Source organism: Fundulus heteroclitus, chromosome 14 (genome assembly GCF_011125445.2).
Source record: "Fundulus heteroclitus isolate FHET01 chromosome 14, MU-UCD_Fhet_4.1, whole genome shotgun sequence".
Taxonomy (NCBI): Eukaryota; Metazoa; Chordata; class Actinopteri; order Cyprinodontiformes; family Fundulidae; genus Fundulus; species Fundulus heteroclitus.
This window is the reverse complement of record NC_046374.1, coordinates 35186077-35206498: the sequence shown is the minus strand read 5'-3', so window position 1 is coordinate 35206498 and position 20422 is coordinate 35186077. Positions and strand designations below refer to the sequence as shown.

Genomic DNA, 20422 nt, shown 5'->3' with positions numbered 1-20422 from the left:
CTCAAACATCTAAAAAGTGATTTGGTAACTGTTAGACTAATTGGAAGGATGCAGAAAGGCCTGGGACGAAGTTAAGGAAAGAACAAAGCCATGACAATGCCTAAACACAGAAGGAACATGGAAGGTTTTGGAGAAAAACACAAAAGGAGCTACAAACAAAGGGGAAAAAACTGATGCACACGTAATAGTATCTAGAGTGATACCATTACGTGTATCTATATCAAAATAAAGTTGTTGTTTTTTTCCTTCCTTAAGGATTTAAACAGTTTAAAAAGGGTAAAAGAAATGATCTGCAACATTCTTGTTTCTCCCTTATGGTGTTTACAGTTCCTGAACATCTGTTCCCATCCACAGCTCTGAAACAATCGTCTTCATTGCCAGCTGACCTTTTACTGGTGAAGAAAACTCTTCTTTCCGACTCATTTAGTTCCTCTTCTTGTAACAGCATTGCTAAAACCCTTCTTGCAACAACCTTCACAGTCATGACAGACACAAAATCTAAGGTATGGATTTTGGTCTTTGCTGAATTATGAAACAAGTTCAGAACCAGATCTGATCAAGGACTATAACTCTGCGGAATCACTTTGTGTCATTTCCTCATTTTGTGGATGATGGCATGTTAAGAATCTTTATAAGTAACCTGTGATTCCATGGTGAAGGCAAGCTGGTGCTGGCTGATTCAGGAAACAGATCCTTCTGCATCAGGTTGGCTGATAACATTTCTGCTGATCTTTTTCAACATTATGAGACTGAATGTTCTTAACATGTTTGCTTTATTTTGACTTGATTTCAGTTTTCAAATCTGCATCATCTCATCACCTCATCATGAAGCTGCTGGCTGTGTGTGTCCTGGTTTTCTCTGTGATGGCTCAGACCAGAGCTGACCGTGAGCATTTCTAAAGTATTCAACTTATGTAGCAAGACTAACATACAAAGAATCTCACTAACACCTGTTTATAATGTCCACAGCTATTCCAGATGACGGTTCCCCTGATCCAGGTCAGTGGGTCTTTTGTGTCACTGTTTTATTTCCTCAGCGTGAGGATTAGGAACCCTAACTAATCCATAATAAATAAAATATTTATATTTCCTTGTAGTATCAAAAATAAAAAATACTTTTTCTTCAGATTATGCAGTAGAATTATATTAAAATGTATTCTCTGATGCTTTTAAACAACATGCTAACTACTCTGAGTCTCTGGGTATTTTTGTGATTATGTGAGCAAACCTTTTACCCCTAATATAAGTTTCTAGTTAGCAATTCAGCAGTCCACCATCAGCGGCTCTTTGCTTTAATTAAGAGGCCATTTTAAACAAATCAAATAAAGTTGTCTAATTATTGATTGTGACTAACTAGGAATTTAACTTTAAACATTCTGCTCATGCAGTGACACCATACAATGTTATCTCTTTTAATACATTCAATTTTATTTTGTGACAGGATGTCATAGCCTGTCACAAAATAAAGTCAATACAAGACTAATGGAACATAAATTGTGTTTAACCGAGACTCTCCTTCTTTTTATCATCAGAAGAAGTTGACTTGGTCCAGAGATCTACTTGTCCTCCCGGCTGGTCTCCAATCAACAATCGCTGCTTTCACTATGTTGCCAAACCCATGACTTGGGCTAGAGCTGAGGTGATTTCTATCAACACTGTGTTTTTATTTTCTTTCACTCTCCCTTTTTTCAGTTCTTTATTAACAACACCCACCTACTAATCCTCCACATCATGGTGTGTTTGTCTGTAGAGAAACTGTCTGTCCATGGGAGCAAACCTGGCATCAGTTCATGACACGAACGAGTACCATCAGGTTCAGTCTGTGATAGAAATGGCAACTTACAAGTCCGATGAAACATGGATTGGAGGCACTAACGCACAGGAGGTATTTTAACCAGTAAAGTCTATTTATTAAGTATTTTGTGAAACATTGGATGAAACATGTCATCTATTGAATTCTTTCTTTCAGACGGGCATTTGGTTTTGGAGCGATGGAAGCCATCTCCGCTATACAAACTGGTGTCACGGACAGCCTGATAATTGGGGAAACAATCCGCACTGTTTGCAGATGAACTTTTCTGGTAAAGGAACATCTCACATGACTGTGTTTTTTTTATTGGTTTAGTCTTTAAGTAAACTTTTTAGATACTATACAAATACATTTACTAGATTAAATTCATAGGCTTATATTGATTTTTGGGGGGACATAAAAAGATCAAAATGTCAACCTTTCCCATAATTATGATAGTGTGTAGAACTAGGGTTTTTTTTCTGTGATGTTGACTGATTTGTTCTCTTGATCAAAGGTGAAAAGTGCTGGGATGATGGGACCTGTTCTAACCTTCGTCCTTCTGTCTGCGCCAAGAAAGTCTGATCAGTCTGAGGTTCAAAAAGATGCTTAAAATAGAATCCAGTGGAGGATCGTTGTGACCTGTTTCTGTTAACCTGCCTTTTTACAGCCTTGTGGCTATCCTCAAAGCTCTTTCTGCTCCTTTGCTTAATGTAATTTCTCTTTAATGGTACCCAGTGAATAAAGCCACAAATAAACAGCTGGTAGTTTTCTTCTTTTTAATTAGAGCAGACTGGGTATAAAAAAAATTATTTAAAACATTTAAGACCTTGTAAAAATAAATCTTTGACGCATAAAAACGATTGTGTGGTTTGTTTCCCAATTTTGATTTATTAATTTTTACCTATTCTTTTATTTCACCTTTGCACACAAACAAAACATTTACAGTAATATTTTGCACCTATATGGGTAAACGCCACTGACTTGACCTACATTTGTTTATCCCTTTCAGTAACCAAAAAAAGAAAAGAAAAAAATATCACAATCTCTTTTTAGTTAACCTTTTAAACTATTAGGAACTATTAGGAATGTTAATACTGGCCTGCTCCTGCTTATCTCTGAAGGCCTGTCTTAGACTTAGAGTTAGACAACTTTATTTGTCATTTTGTATGCACAGAGTGCGTACAGAACGAAATTCCGTTTCATACAGCTTTGTAAATTGCAGTAAAAGTTAGATTACAGTTTTAGGTGCAGCAGAGATTTAAAAGTAAACATAGATTTAAAATACAATATAAAAACAATTGAAATGTAAACAATGCAGGAGAAGGTCACAGTATACAAACCATTGAATGTGCAGAATTGGGTTGTGCAAGGGCATTTGTGCAAGAATGCTTTTAAGGACTAAGAGTTCGGTAGCATTTATAATGCTAAATGGAGATGCAATGATGCAAAGTGTGCAAATATGCAAATGTTGTGCAGAGTTTATGGGTTGTAGTTCAGCCGTTTAACAGCAGTTCAACAGTCTGATGGCAGCAGGGAAAAAGCTTTTGCAGAACCTGGTGGACTTGCAGCGGATGCTGCGGAACCTCTTCCCAGAGGGCAGTAGGGAGAAGAGTCCATGGTGGGGGTGTGAGGGGTCCCTGATGATGTTACGGGCTCGGGACACAACGCTGGGACGAAATGTCTTTTATGGAGAGAAGAGGAGACCCGATGATCCCTTCTGCTGTCCTCACGTTCTTCCAGTCGGAGGCACTGCAGCCTCCACACCACACAGAGAGACAGCTGGTCAGAATGCTGTCTATGGTGCTTCTGTAGAATGTCGTGAGGATGGGCAATTACAAAAGCCACAAGGGAAACAGCTGCAACAGAAATATAAAACTACAACGGAAGTGATGCAACAGGTGGTCGTTATACATGACGGTAGAAGAAGAAACTGACCCGGCAAAAAAAACAGAAGAAGGAGCTTTGCTTGTGGACTCACAAGCAAATATTGCCCGTTTAAGTAAGTAAAAAAATTTTCTTTAGTTATATATGGTACAGGTGTACCGCTGTGCCAGAGAGTGGGTTTACTGACAACTCCAAGTTTGTTAACCCTGTGAAGAGAAAAACATTGCATTCAGGTTTGCGAGTCAGTGGTCACCATGGAAACGAGTCAGATTATTTCGGATAACTTGCTTTGCTTAGCGACAGTATGGTGCAAAAAAACGGAGAATTTATCACTCAGAAACTCTCGAATTCGAAGTTATAACTCTATCTGTATTATACTTTGGTTAAATTGTTTTAAATTGTCTCCATAGCCTCACTGAGTTGCTCTTTACAGTAGATAATTGAAAGGAATCACAGCGCATTCGAAAGGTAGTTGTTTTTTTGTTGTAGCCGATGTTGCTTTTTCCTTTAGCAGAAGACTCCTCTTACCCAGATGCACCACAGAGCGCCAGATTGATGCCTGTGGTGATCAATCTCTACAACGCCTCCCTCAGTGATTCAGAAACCACCCCTCTGTCTTGACATTTATTAATTTATTTTTCTTTTGCACATTGTCACATTGCTTCGCTGCAATCCCTCATACTGAGCAAGCATGAAGCGACAGTGGAAAGAAAAACTCCCAATTAACAGGAAGGAAAAACCTCCAGCAGAACCGGGCTCAGTATGAACGGTCATCTGCCTCGACCGACTGGGGGTTACAGAAGACAGAGCAGAGACACAACAAGACAGAAAAAAAAGCACAGAAGCTCACATTGATCCAGTAATATGTGCTCATTAGATGGTAATAGCGGGTGATCTGTCTTCCCTGGATGATGTCACAGTTAACAGAACGTCAGACCAGGTGTACCTACTATGAAGAAAAAAATGACAGAGAAATAGAAGTTAGAAGTTGAAAGAACAACACATAATGCAAATTGGAAAACAGTAGAAGAAATCAGCAGAGTAAGAAAAATAGGCCCTGATGTCCTCCAGTAGCCTAAGCCTATAGCAGCATAACTATAGAGGTAGCTCAGAGTAACATGAGCCACTCTAACTCAGCCTAGTCTTTATAGCAGACAGGGTGTCTGTTTCACGGACCAGAACTGGGAGTTGGTTCAACAGATAAACTCTGAAACTGATTTTAACTCTTCAAACAGGCCAATGCTCTGTAACTGCTAACATTAACTTTTTCCAGCATTTTCTAAATAGGAGGTAAAGATTATTAATAGATCTCCAATCAGTGTGGGTCTTGTTTTGGAGGAGATTTTTGTTTAAGTAAATGCTTAAATTAAATAATCCCAAAAAAGCTCTATTCAATTAATCAAACTTTAAATTAGTAATGAAATACAGTCAGCTTCAAACTGGCTGTTTCACTTTGCAGGTTAACATTTTTTGAATGCTACCAAAAAAATTACTGAAACTTCAAATATGAAGTTTTTGTTAGAGTAGCAAATATGCAGCCTCAGATACCACACAATGTAGTCCTTAGTAAGGATCATTTAGCCACTTGGAAAGCCATCAGATAAGCAAACGCAAAATGACAGTGCTGAATTAATATTTTCTTAACCTTCCAGCAAAACGGGAAGCAACCAACTGAAGAAACTTATACAGAATTTAACAAGACATTACCTAGCATTATTAAGTCCCAGAATGCAAAACCCAAATGGCATTTATTCCAAATTATTTTTTCTGTCAGGACATTGTTGTGCAATTATACACTGTTCAAAGTCATTTAATGTTTAATAAATAACTCTGTTAAGTATTTTCTGGTGATGATCAGCTCTAGAGCTGACATCAGGACAATAGTTGAAAGGGATGAATTTGAGCGCTAGCGATCTTTTAACAGCAAAACCTGCACACACGTAGAATAAAAGAGTGACAACTTCTTTTCATGTAATGCTGTTTACCTGAATTAACACTATATTTCAATAAATAAATCCTCTCTACTAGGCTAGTGAACTTTAACTAAACTACTAAGCAAAATGAAGATAAAAAGAAAGCTAAACTAAGGAACTATTTACATGCAAAAACAAACAAGACAAAAAAAGTGGTTGATCATCATCAGAATAATTCAGTGGATCCTGATTCACTGCAGATCTGACACAAGGAAAACATGGACTGGAGTTAAATTAGCTTAACGAATTTAGAACATCATTTGGCATGTTTTCAATCTATTCACAATGCAAATCCAGAGTTAAACAAAACATTATTTGATGAAATAACATTTTGATTGAGTTAAAGAACCAAAGTTCAACTTAAAGAACATAGAATGAGCTTAAATTAGCTTCACTAATTCAGAACATTTGGTATGTGTTTCAACCCATTCACAACGCAAATCCCGAGTTACACAAAGCTATATTTGAGGAAACTCAAATATTATAGAATATTTTCTCAGTAAGAATCTGGAAACTTTATGAACAGCCAATTTTATCAATGCGATCATACCTCCGTGAGCTAGGGGGTGCTGTAGCAATGGGGTCACTAAAATTGGTTACTCCTAAAGCTAAACAAAACGCCTTTAATTACTGTGAATGCAGTAGGCATTCACAGTTATTACTGTGAATGCAGTAGGCATTCACAGTTATTGAGATCCTCTTCCGCCTTTTTACTGTTTAAAGTTTGATTCGCTTCTCCTCCTACAGTTTTTCTCCGATTTCAACCATTCAACTTTTAAACTATTCAGCTTCTTCTGGAATCGATGGCTATATCTTTTTGTACTTATATCTTTTCAACTTTTTAAAATATTCAGCTTTTTCTGCACATTTTCAGCTTTGTTTTTCTCCCATAGGAAATGAATGTAATTCACTAAAATTCCGCTCATTTCAGCTGCTTTTTGACAGCATACTGCTTCAGCCTACTTTCAGCTAGAAACGCCATTCAACTTTTAAAATGTAGTGATATCTTTCAGCTATTATGGTCTATTTCAGCTTTTTCATATCTTTTACCATTTTCATATAGTACCTCCTTAAAATAATTTTGGCTTTTCAAGAAATTCAGCAAATAACATGCGTTGCTATGGTCGTCAAGGAGGCAGTTATAGAGTGCGCACTCTAGAAATTCAACAAATTCTTCTTCTCCGAACAACTTCTTCTCACTCGCTCAATTTTCAACCTATCCACATGAATTATACATCAAAACGTAGGAATTTTTGTCTGGATTCAGGAAATGTAACCGTCATTGGTGTAGCATTTATAGATTTTTCGCAAATCACCTCAGAGCGACACAAACCCGAAACCTCCCCCATTCATTTCCTATGGAGCGGTTTTGAAAAATGACGTCTGAAAATCCAAAACATCACACGTTTTCGCATCATCGCTACTCCTAAACCGTTTGATGTACAGGCATGAGACTTTCACATATGAATGTCCCAACCCTTCTGGCACTCACGAAAAAGGAATTTTGTGGATAACTGTTACGGTTATTCTGCAGGAACAATTTGTTCGGGAGTAGCGAATTTGCAAAATCCTGAAGACGCTTTGGACCTCCATCACCCCAAATGATCCACTTTTTTACATCGTCGCTGTGCCTACACCGATTTTTGTACAAACATAAAACTGAGCAACATAGTCCTCAAAAGCCTGCTGATACTCACAGTGAAATAATTGTTTTGATATCTCTTATACTTTTTCAGCTAGAGCGATTTGTTCGGGACTGTTTTTAGAGGATTTAGCAAATTCCTTAAAAAAACCCTTTAGATCATAATTTTTTACGCCTTTATTAAACTTTTTCCAGCAAAAAACGATAGATTTTCTTCTTCCCCTATCCGTTACGAACTAAACGCAGAAAAAATTACGTCTCTACCATTTAGGGATCAGGAGATATGAAGCGTTGTTCGGGGCAAAGTTCTCCATTATAATCCAATGGGACTTATTGTGAGCAAAGTGTCTGCACTTCGGTAGACTGGCCGCTGCAGGTGTGTGAGTGAGTTTCCATGACGACGGAACTCTGAGGGCCAGAGGGAGAAGCTCCAATAGGATACAATGGCAACTTTTGACGCCCCCTGCAGCGGCTGTGATTAATGTAGGAATCTGAAATTCGCACAGTCACTTCCTCTTAACATTTTAAAATTTTCAAGTGATTTTCAGCCATGTGTCACTTTTCTGTCCAATTTTGGATTTCACATGCTTTCCTATTGGGCCTTTGCTTCCAACAGGACCTGGCATGATGCCCAGACACGACCCAATTGGCCAATACAGCACCACCCACCTGTGGGAAATGGCGCTACACGTCATTTTGGTCAAATGTTGAGTTCTGGGCCCAGATGTGGTGAGGCTGAGTTGCAAAAGGAGGCCAATCTGACCCATGAACTTTGGTGACCTTTGGTGACATTAAGTATTGGCACCCCTTTTTGAGGCACTTCCCAGTACAGGATTTGGACCAAACTGACAGAGTACAATCACCCGGTCATACTGAACACAACCATGTTAGCGGCTAACGGTTAGCATGTTGCTAATCGGAAGTAGCTCTAAGAAGCTCGGACAAACTTCTGCTTTACAGAGTCTGTACCTCCTTTATACAGAATGCTCCACAATAAGTTTGGGCCTCGTCACGTAAAGCATCTCCAAGTTAGGAGGTGTCAAACATCCAATGCTTTTCAATGGGGGCGAAACCCCTTATACTCCCTAGAAATGCAGGTCCACATATGGCTACAGTATATTTAAGTTTGAAATTCTACTTCTGCTTTGTTAAACGATTCAGTGTTTAGAATGAGTTAGGAAATGTTTGATGCCTTTCCCTCAGTTTTTTCTTCTTCTAATCATTCAGCTATTGTTCTTTCATGTTCAAATTCTTCAACTCTTTCAAATTCTTCAACTTTTTCAACTTCTTCAATGCTTTTCAGCTATTTTTTCTCTTCTTCAAAGATCTTCTGCATCTTTTGCTCAATCATTCAGCTATCTGCATTCACAGTGCATTTTCGCAGGAAATGCAAATTTTTCTAGTTAATTTTAAATATTTTTTTTACTGCTATGAGAATAACTCTCATAGCAGTATCGAACGACAGCGCAGCGAAACAAACAAGCCTTATGCTTTAGAACAAGCTCCTCTTGACTGTCTGGAACTGGAAGTTACCAGAAGCTAATAGCCGTTTGGAAAGCAGATTTTCTGCACTAACTTTAAAGCTTCGACATTAGTTTTAGTCATAGTGAGTGGGCCGGATAACATAAACATTAATATCCCGTCAATGTATGAAACCCGTTAGGATATAACGTTTGGTATAACCATAAAACACACTTGGATCACATTGGCAATGACATGATACCGAATGCTAGCAATGAGCTACATCCGTTAGCGCTTTGTTTTTAAACACCATGTAAACGCATTACACAGACATTTCCCAATAAACCATGTAACTCTCCCTGCTAATGCTCTCTGCTGAACCTGTCGGTGGCTCTTCTGAGTTTGGTCCATTTTGGCCATCCAAGGGAGAACAGGAAGAAAGGGAAAACGATGGTTCTTGGCAGCAGCAGACCAAAACGTGGTCGGGATATTCAGGCTCAAAGTAAAGATGGGGAAAATTCCAATGATAAATGCCAGTTTCTCATGTGAAGAGATAACACAATTCATTAAAAACAGTCAAGAAGGCACCTAAATTGAATTGTCCTTTTTGGAAATCCACATGCAAACCTATGTTTGGGAAATAAATCTTTTTATTTTTAAGGAACAAGCAGCAATGTTTAGAATGGTCACTACAACTAAACCTGTGTCTGGATAATGATTGAATAGAAACTTTACCAGGCTGTCCCATTACAACAGTGAGTGAAAATCACAGGACACAGAAGATTTCCAGGTTTAATGAGTTGAAGGGGGGGACCGTGGCTAGACCCACCAGAGCAGAAGAGGAACAAGGACTGTGGTTCAGCCACTGATAGCTCACCCACAAGATTTGGCTCAACATGCAGGAGCCCAAGCAAGAGCCAAGGAACGGGCTATGGGTGTGTCTCTGCAGTCCTCAGTGCAACACATCCTTTTTTCTACTTGTCAAAAGTACTCAAACATCTAAAAAGTGATTTGGTAACTGTTAGACTAATTGGAAGGATGCAGAAAGGCCTGGGACGAAGTTAAGGACAGAACAAAGCAATGACAATGCCTAAACACAGAAGGAACATGGAAGGTTTTGGAGAAAAACACAAAAGGAGCTACAAACAAAGGGGAAAAAAACTGATGCACACGTAATAGTATCTAGAGTGATACCATTACGTGTATCTATATCAAAATAAAGTTGTTGTTTTTTTCCTTCCTTAAGGATTTAAATTGTTTAAAAAGGGTAAAACAAACAATCAGCAACATTCTTGTTTCTCTTTTATGGTATTTACAGTTCCTGAACATCTGTTCCCATCCACAGCTCTGAAACAATTGTCTTCAGTGGCAGCTGACCTTTTACTGGTGAAGATCACTCTTCTTTCCGACTCATTTAGTTCCTGTTCTTGTAACAGCATTGCTAAAACCCTTCTTGCAACAACCTCCACAGCCATGACAGACACAAAATCTAAGGTATGGATTTTGGTCTATGCTGAATTATGAAACAAGTTCAGAACCAGATCTGATCAAGGAGGGAAATTCTGTAGAATTACGTTGTGTCATTTCCTCATTTTGTGGATGATAGCACGTTAAGAATCTCTATAAGTAACCTGTGATTCCATGGTGAAGGCAAACTGTTGCTGGCTGATTCAGGAAACAGATCCTTCTGCATCAGGTTGGCTGATAACATTTCTGCTGATCTTTTTCAACATTATGAGACTGAATGTTCTTAACATATTTGCTTTATTTTGACTTGATTTCAGTTTTCAGATCTGCATCATCTCATCACCTCATCATGAAGCTGCTGGCTGTGTGTGTCCTGGTTTTCTCTGTGATGGCTCAGACCAGAGCTGACCGTGAGCATTTCTTAAGTATTCAACTTATGTAGCGAGACTAAGACACAAATAATCTCACTAACTCCAGTTTATAATGTCCACAGCTATTCCAGATGACGGTTCCACTGATCCAGGTCAGTGGGTCTTTTGTGTCACTGTTTTATTTCCTCAGCGTGAGGATTAGGAACCCTAACTAATCCATAATAAATAAAATATTTATATTTCCTTGTAGTATCAAAAATAAAAAAATACCTTTTCTTCAGACTATGCAGTAGAATTATATTAAAATATATTCTTTGATGCTTTTAAACAACATGCTAACTACTCTGAGTCTCTGGGTATTTTTGTGATTATGTGAGCAAACCTTTTACCCCTATTATAAGTTTCTAGTTAGCAGTTCAGCAGTCCACCATCAGCATCTCTTTGCTTTAATTAAGAGGCCATTTTAAACAAATCAAATATAGTTGTCTAATTATTGATTGTGACTAACTAGGAATTTAACTTTAAACATACTGCTCATGCAGCGACACCATACAACGTTATCTCTTTTAATACGTTAGATTATATTTTGTGACAGGAGGTCATAACCTGTCACAAAATAAAGTAAATGCAAGTCTAATGGAACATAAATTGTGTTTAACCGAGACTCTCCTTCTTTTTGTCATCAGAAGAAGTTGACTTGGTCCAGAGATCATCTTGTCCTCCCGGCTGGTCTCCAATCAACAATCGCTGCTTTCACTATGTTGCCAAACCCATGACCTGGGCTAGAGCCGAGGTGATTTCTATCAACACTGTGTTTTTCTTTTCTTTCACTCTCCCTTTTTTCAGTTCTTTATCAACAACACTCAGCTACTAATTCACCACATCATGGTGTGTTTGTCTGTAGAGAAACTGTCTGTCCATGGGAGCAAACCTGGCATCAGTTCATGACACGAACGAGTACCATCAGGTTCAGTCTGTGATAAGAATGGCAACTTACAAGTCCGAAGTGACATGGATTGGAGGCACTAACGCACAGGAGGTATTTTAACCAGTAAAGTCTATTTAAGTATTTTGTGAATTATTGGATGAAACATGTCATTTACTGAATTCTTTCTTTCAGACGAGCATTTGGTTTTGGAGCGATGGAAGCCCTCTCCGCTATACAAACTGGTGTCACGGAGAGCCTAATAATTGGAGAAACAATCAGCACTGTTTGCAGATGAACTATTCAGGTAAAAACATCACACATGACTGTGTTTTTTTTTTCCAGATAGTAAAATGACTCATAGGTGAGAAGCTGGTTTAGTCTTTAAGTAAACTTTTTAGATGCCATACATATAGATTTACTAGATTAAATACATGTGCTTATATAATGATTTTTTTGGGGGGCGACATAAAAAGATCAAAACATCAAACTTCCCCATAATTATGATAGTCTGTAGAACACTTCAGGGTTTTGTCTCTGTGATGTTGACTGATTTGTTCTCTTAATCAAAGGTGAAAAGTGCTGGGATGACCAGACCTGTTCCGTCCGTCTTCCTTCTGTCTGCGCTAAGGAAGTCTGATCAGTCTGAGGTTCACAAAGATGCTTAAAACAGAATCCAGTGTAGGATCGTTGTGACCTGTTTCTGTTAACCTGCCCTTTTACAGCATTGTGGCTATCCTCAAAACTCTTTCTGCTCCTTTGCTTAATGTAATTTATTTTTAATGGTACCCAGTAAATAAAGCCACAAATAAACAGCACAGGTGGTTTTCTTCTTTTTAATTAGAGCAGACTGGGTATAAAAAAATATTTACAGACATTTAAGACCTTGCAAAAATAAACCTTTGAAGCATAAAAAAGATTGTGTGTGGTTTATTTCCCAATTTTGATATCTCCTTGTAGTATCAAAAATAAAAAAATACAGCAGGTGGTTTTCTTCTTTTTAATTAGAGCAGACTGGGTATTAAATTTTTTTTAAAAACATTTAAGACCTTGTAAAAATAAACCTTTGAAGTATAAAAAGATTGTGTGGTTTGTTTCCCAATTTTGATTTATTAATTTTTACCTATTCTTTTATTTCACCTTTGCACACAAACAAAACATTTACAGTAATATTTTGCACTTATATGGGTAAACGCCACTGACTTGACCTACATTTGTTTATCCCTTTCAGTAACCAAAAAAAGAAAAGAAAAAAATATCACAATCTCTTTTTAGTTAACCTTTTAAACTATTAGGAACCATCTAGTAGTTTCAAAAACCTTTTTCTCCAGCTAAACTCTGTGGAAATAGGAGGAAAGGCTTGAAACTGAAGTTCTGGGGATAAGGTATATCACCCTTGGTATTGTGGATATTAATCCTGGACTGCTCCTGCTTATCTCTGAAGGCCTGTCTTAGACTTAGAGTTAGACAACTTTATTTGTCATTTTGTATGCACAGAGTGCGTACAGAACGAAATTCCGTTTCATACAGCTTTGTAAATTGCAGTAAAAGTTAGATTACAGTATTAGGTGCAGCAGAGATTTAAAAGTAAACATAGATTTAAAATACAATATAAAAACAATTGAAATGTAAACAATGCAGGAGAAGGTCACAGTATACAAACCATTGAATGTGTAGAATTGATTTGTGCAAGAATGCTTTTAAGGACTAAGAGTTCGGTAGCATTTATAATGCTAGATGGAGATGCAATGATGCAAAGTGTGCAAATATGCAAATGTTGTGCAGAGTTTATGGGTTGTAGTTCAGCCGTTTAACAGCAGTTCAACAGTCTGATGGCAGCAGGGAAAAAGCTTTTGAAGAAACCTGGTTGACCTGCAGCGGATGCTGCGGAACCTCTTCCAAGAGGGCAGTAGGGAGAACAGTCCATGGTGGGGGTGTGAGGGGTCCCTGATGATGTTACGGGCTCGGGACACAACGCTAGGACGAAATGTCCTTAATGGAGGGAAGAGGAGACCCGATGATCCCTTCTGCTGTCCTCACCACTCTCCTCACGTTCTTCCAGTCGGAGGCACTGCAGCCTCCACACCACACAGAGAGACAGCTGGTCAGAATGCTGTCTATGGTGCTTCTGTAGAATGTCGTGAGGATGGGCAATTACAAAAGCCACAAGGGAAACAGCCGCAACTGAAATATAAAACTACAATGGAAGTGATGCAACAGGTGGTCGTTATACATGCCGGTAGAAGAAGAAACTGACCCGGCAAAAAAAACAGAAGAAGGAGCTTTGCTTGTGGACTCACAAGCAAATATTGCCCGTTTAAGTAAGTAAAACATTTTTCTTTAGTTATATATGGTACAGGTGTACCGCTATGCCAGAGAGTGGGTTTACTGACAACTCCAAGTTTGTTAACCCTGTGAGGAGAAAAACATTGCATTCATGTTTGCGAGTCAGTGGTCACCGTGGAAACGAGTCAGACAATTTCGGATAACTTGCTTTGCTTAGCGACAGTATGGTGCAAAAAAACGGAGAATTTATCACTCAGAAACTCTCGAATTCAAAGTTATAACTCTAACTGTATTATACTTTGGTTAAATTGTTTAAATCGTCTCCATACCCTCACTGAGTTGCTCTTTACAGTAGGTAATTGAAAGGAATCACAGCGCAATCGAAAGGTAGTTGTTTTTTTGTTATTGCCGATGTTGGTTTTTCCTTTAGCAGAAGACTCCTCTTACCCAGATGCACCACAGAGCGCCAGATTGCTGCCTGTGGTGATCAATCTCTACAACGCCTCCCTCAGTGATTCAGACACCACCCCTCTGTATTGACATTTATTAATTTTTTTTTTTCTTTTGCACATTGTCACATTGCTTCGCTGCAATCCCTCATACTGAGCAAGCATGAAGTGACAGTGGAAAGAAAAACTCCCAATTAACAGGAAGGAAAAACCTCCAGCAGAACCGGGCTCAGTGTGAACGCTCATCTGCCTCGACCGACTGGGGGTTACAGAAGACAGAGCAGAGACACAACAAGACAGACAAAAAAGCACAGAAGCACACATTGATCCAGTAATCTGTGCTACATTAGATGGTAATAGCGGGTGATCTGTCTTCCCTGGATAATGTCACAGTTAACAGAACGTCAGACCAGGTGTACCTACTATGAAAAAAAAAATGACAGAGAAAAAGAAGTTAGAAGTTGAAAGAACAACACATAATGCAAATTGGAAAACAGTAGAAGAAATCAGCAGAGTAAAAAAAATAGGCCCTGATGTCCTCCAGTAGCCTAAGCCTATAGCAGCATAACTATAGAGGTAGCTCAGAGTAACATGAGCCACTCTAACTAAGCCTAGTCTTTATAGCAGACAGGGTGTCTGTTTCACGGACCAGAACTGGGAGTTGGTTCGACAGATAAACTCTGAAACTGACTTTAACTCTTCAAACAGGCCAATGCTCTGTAACTGCTAACTTTAACTTTTTCCAGCATTTTCTAAATAGGAGGTAAAGATTATTAATAAATCTCCAATCAGTGTGGGTCTTGTTTTGGAGGAGATTTTTGTTTAAGTAAATGCTTAAATTAAATAATCCCAAAAGAGCTCTATTCAATTAGTCAAATTTTAAAATAGTAATGAAATACAGTCAGCTTCAAACTGGCTGTTTCAATTTGCAGGTTAACATTTTTTGAATGCTACCAAAAAATTACTGAAACTTCAAATATGAAGTTTTTGTTAGAGTAGCAAATATGCAGCCTCAGATACCACACAATGTAGTCCTTAGTAAGGATGATTTAGCCGCTTGGAAAGCCATCAGATAAACAAACACAAAATGACAGTGCTGAATTAATATTTTCTTAACCTTCCAGCAAAACGGGAAGCAACCAACTGAAGAAACTTATACAGAATTTAACAAGACATTACCTAGCATTATTAAGTCCCAGAATGCAAAACCCAAATGGCATTTATTCCAAATTATTTTGTCTGTCAGGACATTGTTGGCAATTATACACTGTTCAAAGTCATTTAATGTTTAATAAATAACTCTGTTACAAGACAAAAAAAGTGGTTGATCATCATCAGAATAATTCAGTGGATCCCGATTCACTGCAGATCTGACACAAGGAAAACATGGACTGGAGTTAAATTAGCTTAACGAATTTAGAACAACATTTGGCATGTTTTCAATCCATTCACAATGCAAATCCTGAGTTACACAAAACGTTATTTGATGAAATAACATTTTGATTGAGTTAAAGAACCAAAGTTCAACTTAAAGAACATAGAATGAGCTTAAATTAGCTTCACTAATTCAGAACATTTGGTATGTGTTTCAACCCATTCACAACGCAAATCCCGAGTTACACAAAGCAATATTTGAGGAAACTCAAATATTATAGAATATTTTCTCAGTAAGAATCTGGAAACTTCATGAACAGCCGATTTTATCAATGCGATCATACCTTCGGGAGGTAGGGGGTGCTGTAGCGATGGGGTCACTAAAATCGGTTACTCCTAAAGCTAAACAAAACGCCTTTAATTAATTTTAAATATTAATGCGGGAATAACTCTCATAGCAGTATCGAACAACAGCGGAGCGAAACAAACAAGCCTTATGCTTTAGAACAAGCTCCTCTTGACTGTCTGGAACTGGAAGTTACCAGAAGCTAATAGCCGTTTGGAAAGCGGATTTTCTGCACTAACTTTAAAGCTTCGACATTAGTTTTAGTCATAGTGAGTGGGCCGGATAACATAAACATTAATATCCCGTCAATGTATGAAACCCGTTAGGATATAACGTTTGTTATAACCATAAAAACACACTTGGATCACATTGGCAATGACATGATACCGAATGCTAGCAATGAGCTACATCCGTTAGCGCTTTGTTTTTAAACATCAGGTAAACACATTACACAGACATTTCCCAATAAACCATGTAACTCTCCCTGCTAATGCTCTCTGCTGAACCTGTCGGTGGCTCTTCTGAGTTTGGTCCATTTTGGCCATCCAAGGGAGAACAGGAGGAAAGGGAAAACGATGGTTCTTGGCAGCAGCAGACCAAAACGTAGTCGGGATATTCAGGCTCAAAGTATAGATGGGGAAAATTCCAATGATAAATGCCAGTTTCTCATGTGAAGAGATAACACAATTCATTAAAAACAGTCAAGAAGGCACCTAAATTGAATTGTCCTTTTTGGAAATCCACATGCAAACCTATGTTTGGGAAATAAATCTTTTTATTTTTAAGGAACAAGCAGCAATGTTTAGAATGGTCACTACAACTAAACCTGTGTCTGGATAATGATTGAATAGAAACTTTACCAGGCTGTCCCATTACAACAGTGAGTGAAAATCACAGGACACAGAAGATTTCCAGGTTTAATGAGTTGAAGGGGGGGACAGTGGCTAGATCCACCAGAGCAGAAGAGGAACAAGGACTGTGGTTCAGCCACTGATAGCTCACCCACAAGATTTGGCTCAACATGCAGGAGCCCAAGCAAGAGCCAAGGAACGGGCTATGGGTGTGTCTCTGCAGTCCTCAGTGCAACACATCCTTTTTTTCTACTTGTCAAAAGTACTCAAACATCTAAAAAGTGACTTGGTAACTGTTAGACTAATTGGAAGGATGCAGAAAGGCCTGGGACGAAGTTAAGGAAAGAACAAAGCCATGACAATGCATAAACACAGAAGGAACATGGAAGGTTTTGGAGAAAAACACAAAAGGAGCTACAAACAAAGGGGAAAAAAACTGATGCACACGTAATAGTATCTACAGTGATACTATTAGGTGGATCTATATCAAAATAAAGTTGTTGTTTTTTTCCTTCCTTAAGGGTTTAAATAGTTTAAAAAGGGTAAAAGAAACAATCTGCAACATTCATGTTTCTCCCTTTTGGCATTTACAGTTTCTGAACATCTGTTCCCATCCACAGCTCTGAAACAATCGTCTTCATTGCCAGCTGACCTTTTACTGGTGAAGATCACTCTTCTTTCCGACTCATTTAGTTCCTCTTCTTGTAACAGCATTGCTAAAACCCTTCTTGCGGCAACCTTCACAGCCATGAATGGCACAAAATCTAAGGTATGGATTTTGGTCTATGTTGAATTATGAAACAAGTTCAGAACCAGATCTGATCAACGACTATAACTCTGCAGAATCACTTTGTGTCATTTCCTCATTTTGTGGATGATAGCGCGTTAAGAATCTCTATAAGTAACCTGTGATTCCATGGTGAAGGCAAACTGTTGCTGGCTGATTCAGGAAACAGATCCTTCTGCATCAGGTTGGCTGATAACATTTCTGCTGATCTTTTTCAACATTATGAGACTGAATGTTCTTAACATATTTGCTTTATTTTGACTTGATTTCAGTTTTCAGATCTGCATCATCTCATCACCTCATCATGAAGCTGCTGGCTGTGTGTGTCCTGGTTTTCTCTGTGATGGCTCAGACCAGAGCTGACCGTGAGCATTTCTGAAGTATTCAACTTATGTAGCGAGACTAAGACACAAAGAATCTCACTAACTCATGTTTATAATGTCCACAGCTATTCCAGATGACGGTTCCCCTGATCCAGGTCAGTGGGTCTTTTGTGTCACTGTCTTATTTCCTCAGCGTGAGGATTAGGAACCCTAACTAATCCATAATAAATAAAATATTAATATTTTCTTGTAGTATCAAAAATAAAAAAATACCTTTTCTTCAGATTATGCAGTAGAATTATATTAAAATGTATTCTCTGATGCTTTTAAACAACATGCTAACTAAGTCTCTGGGTATTTCTGTGATTATGTGAGCAAACCTTTTACCCCTATTATAAGTTTCTAGTTAGCAGTTCAGCAGTCCACCATCAGCGGCTCTTTGCTTTAATTAAGAGACCATTTTAAACAAATCAAATAAAGTTGTCTGATTATTGATTGTGACTAACTAGGAATTTAACTTTAAACATACTGCTCATGCAGCGACACCATACAATGTTATCTCTTTTAATACATTAGATTATATTTTGTGACAGGATGTCATAGCCTGTCACAAAATAAAGTAAATGCAAGACTAATGGCACATAAATTGTGTTTAACCGAGACTCTCCATCTGTTTGTCATCAGAAGAAGTTGACTTGGTCCAGAGATCTTCTTGTCCTCCTGGCTGGTCTCCAATCAACAATCGCTGCTTTCGCTATGTTGCCAAACCCATGACCTGGGCTAGAGCTGAGGTGATTGCTATCAAGACTGTGTTTTTCTTTTCATTCACTCTCCCTTTTTTCAAAGTTCTTTATTAACAACACCCAGCTACTAATTCACCACATCATGGTGTGTTTGTCTGTAGAGACACTGTCTGTCCATGGGAGCAAACCTGGCATCAGTTCATGACACGAACGAGTACCATCAGGTTGAGTCTGTGATAAAAATGGCAACTTACAAGTCCGATGAAACATGGATTGGAGGCACTAACGCACAGGAGGTATTTTAACCAGTAAAGTTTATTTATCAAGTATTTTGTGAAACATTGAATGAAACATGTCATCTATTGAATTCTTTCTTTCAGACGAGCATTTGGTTTTGGAGCGATGGAAGCCCTCTCCGCTATACAAACTGGTGTCACGGAGAGCCTAATAATTGGAGAAACAAGCAGTTCTGTTTGCTGATGAACCATTCAGGTAAAAAAACATCACACATGACTGTGTTTTTTTTTTTCCAGATAGTAAAATGACTCATAGGTGAGAAGCTGGTTTAGTCTTTAAGTAAACTTTTTAGATGCCATACATATAGATTTACTAGATTAAATACATGTGCTTATATAATGATTTTTTTTTTGGGGGGGGGGGGGACATAAAAAGATCAAAATATCAAACTTTCCCATAAATATGATAATGTGTAGAACCCTTCAGGGTTTTGTCTCTGTGATGTTGACTGATTTGTTCTCTTAATCAAAGGTGAAAAGTGCTGGGATGACCAGACCTGTTCTGTCCGTCGTCCTTCTGTCTGCGCCAAGAAAATCTGATCAGTCTGAGGTTCACAAAGATGCTTAAAACAGAATCCAGTGGAGGATCGTTGTGACCTGTTTCTGTTAACCTGCCCTTTTACAGCCTTGTGGCTATCCTCAAAACTCTTTCTGCTCCTTTGCTTAATGTAATTTCTCTTTAATGGTACCCAGTGAATAAAGCCACAAATAAACAGCGGGTGGTTTTCTTCTAATTAGAGCAGACTGGGTATAAAAAAATATTTACAGACATTTAAGACCTTGCAAAAATAAACCTTTGAAGCATAAAAAAGATTGTGTGTGGTTTATTTCCCAATTTTGATATCTCCTTGTAGTATCAAAAATAATTTTGATATCTCCTTGTAGTATCAAAAATAAAAAAATACAGCAGGTGGTTTTCTTCTTTTTAATTAGAGCAGACTGGGTATTAAAAAAAATAATTTAAAACATTTAAGACCTTGTAAAAAATAAACCTTTGAAGCATAAAAAAGATTGTGTGGTTTGTTTCCCAATTTTGATTTATGAATTTTTACCTATTCTTTTATTTCACCTTTGCACACAAACAAAACTTTTACAGTAATATTTTGCACCTGTGTGGGTGAAAGCCACTGACTTGACCTACATTTGTTTATCCCTTTCAGTAACCAAAAAAAGAAAAGAAAAAAAAAATCACAATCTCTTTTTAGTTAACCTTTTAAACTATTAGGAACCATCTAGTAGTTTCAAAAACCTTTTTCTCCAGCTAAACTCTGTGGAAATAGGAGGAAAGGCTTGAACCTGAAGTTCTGGGGATAAGGTATATCAGCCTTGGTATTGTGGGTGTTAATACTGGCCTGCTCCTGCTTATCTCTGAAGGCCCGTCTTACAATGGTTTAAGATTTGGCAGTAAAGGAGAAACAATGATCAGAGGCAAATAATTAAAATATTCAATTC

The 20422-nt window shown here is 38.1% G+C and overlaps 1 protein-coding gene and 1 long non-coding RNA gene across 8 annotated transcripts; both read left to right on the top strand.

Moving 5' to 3' along the window:
• Positions 1-603: 603 nt before the first annotated feature.
• LOC105924395 (type-2 ice-structuring protein) lies at positions 604-19816 on the top strand. 7 transcript variants are annotated; one of them, XM_036146808.1, is made up of 7 exons: positions 604-705; positions 794-886; positions 970-999; positions 1533-1639; positions 1751-1885; positions 11711-11822; positions 19443-19802. In XM_036146808.1, the coding sequence occupies exons 1-7, from the start codon at positions 651-653 to the stop codon at positions 19508-19510; spliced, it is 600 nt and encodes a 199-aa protein (XP_036002701.1). In that variant the 5' UTR covers positions 604-650; the 3' UTR covers positions 19511-19802. The 7 variants fall into 7 exon arrangements, with proteins under 7 accessions (XP_036002701.1, XP_036002702.1, XP_036002700.1 ...); XM_036146809.1 differs by lacking the exon at positions 19443-19802 and adding an exon at positions 12088-12494 and having other exon boundaries at positions 1536-1639; XM_036146807.1 differs by lacking the exon at positions 19443-19802 and adding an exon at positions 12088-12494.
• On the top strand, positions 1979-2549 carry LOC118565801. The gene is made up of 2 exons (XR_004932616.1): positions 1979-2081; positions 2307-2549. It is a non-coding gene; the product is annotated as an uncharacterized LOC118565801 (long non-coding RNA).
• Positions 19817-20422: the final 606 nt, after the last annotated feature.

Bases quoted from the DNA above. Each gene is read 5' to 3' on its own strand.
- LOC105924395 (XM_036146808.1), top strand. From the start codon at position 651: ATGGTGAAGGCAAGCTGGTGCTGGCTGATTCAGGAAACAGATCCTTCT. The intron at 887-969 runs GTGAGCATTTCT...TAATGTCCACAG, and splicing joins GGCTCAGACCAGAGCTGACC to CTATTCCAGATGACGGTTCC. The intron at 1,640-1,750 runs GTGATTTCTATC...GTTTGTCTGTAG, and splicing joins TGACTTGGGCTAGAGCTGAG to AGAAACTGTCTGTCCATGGG.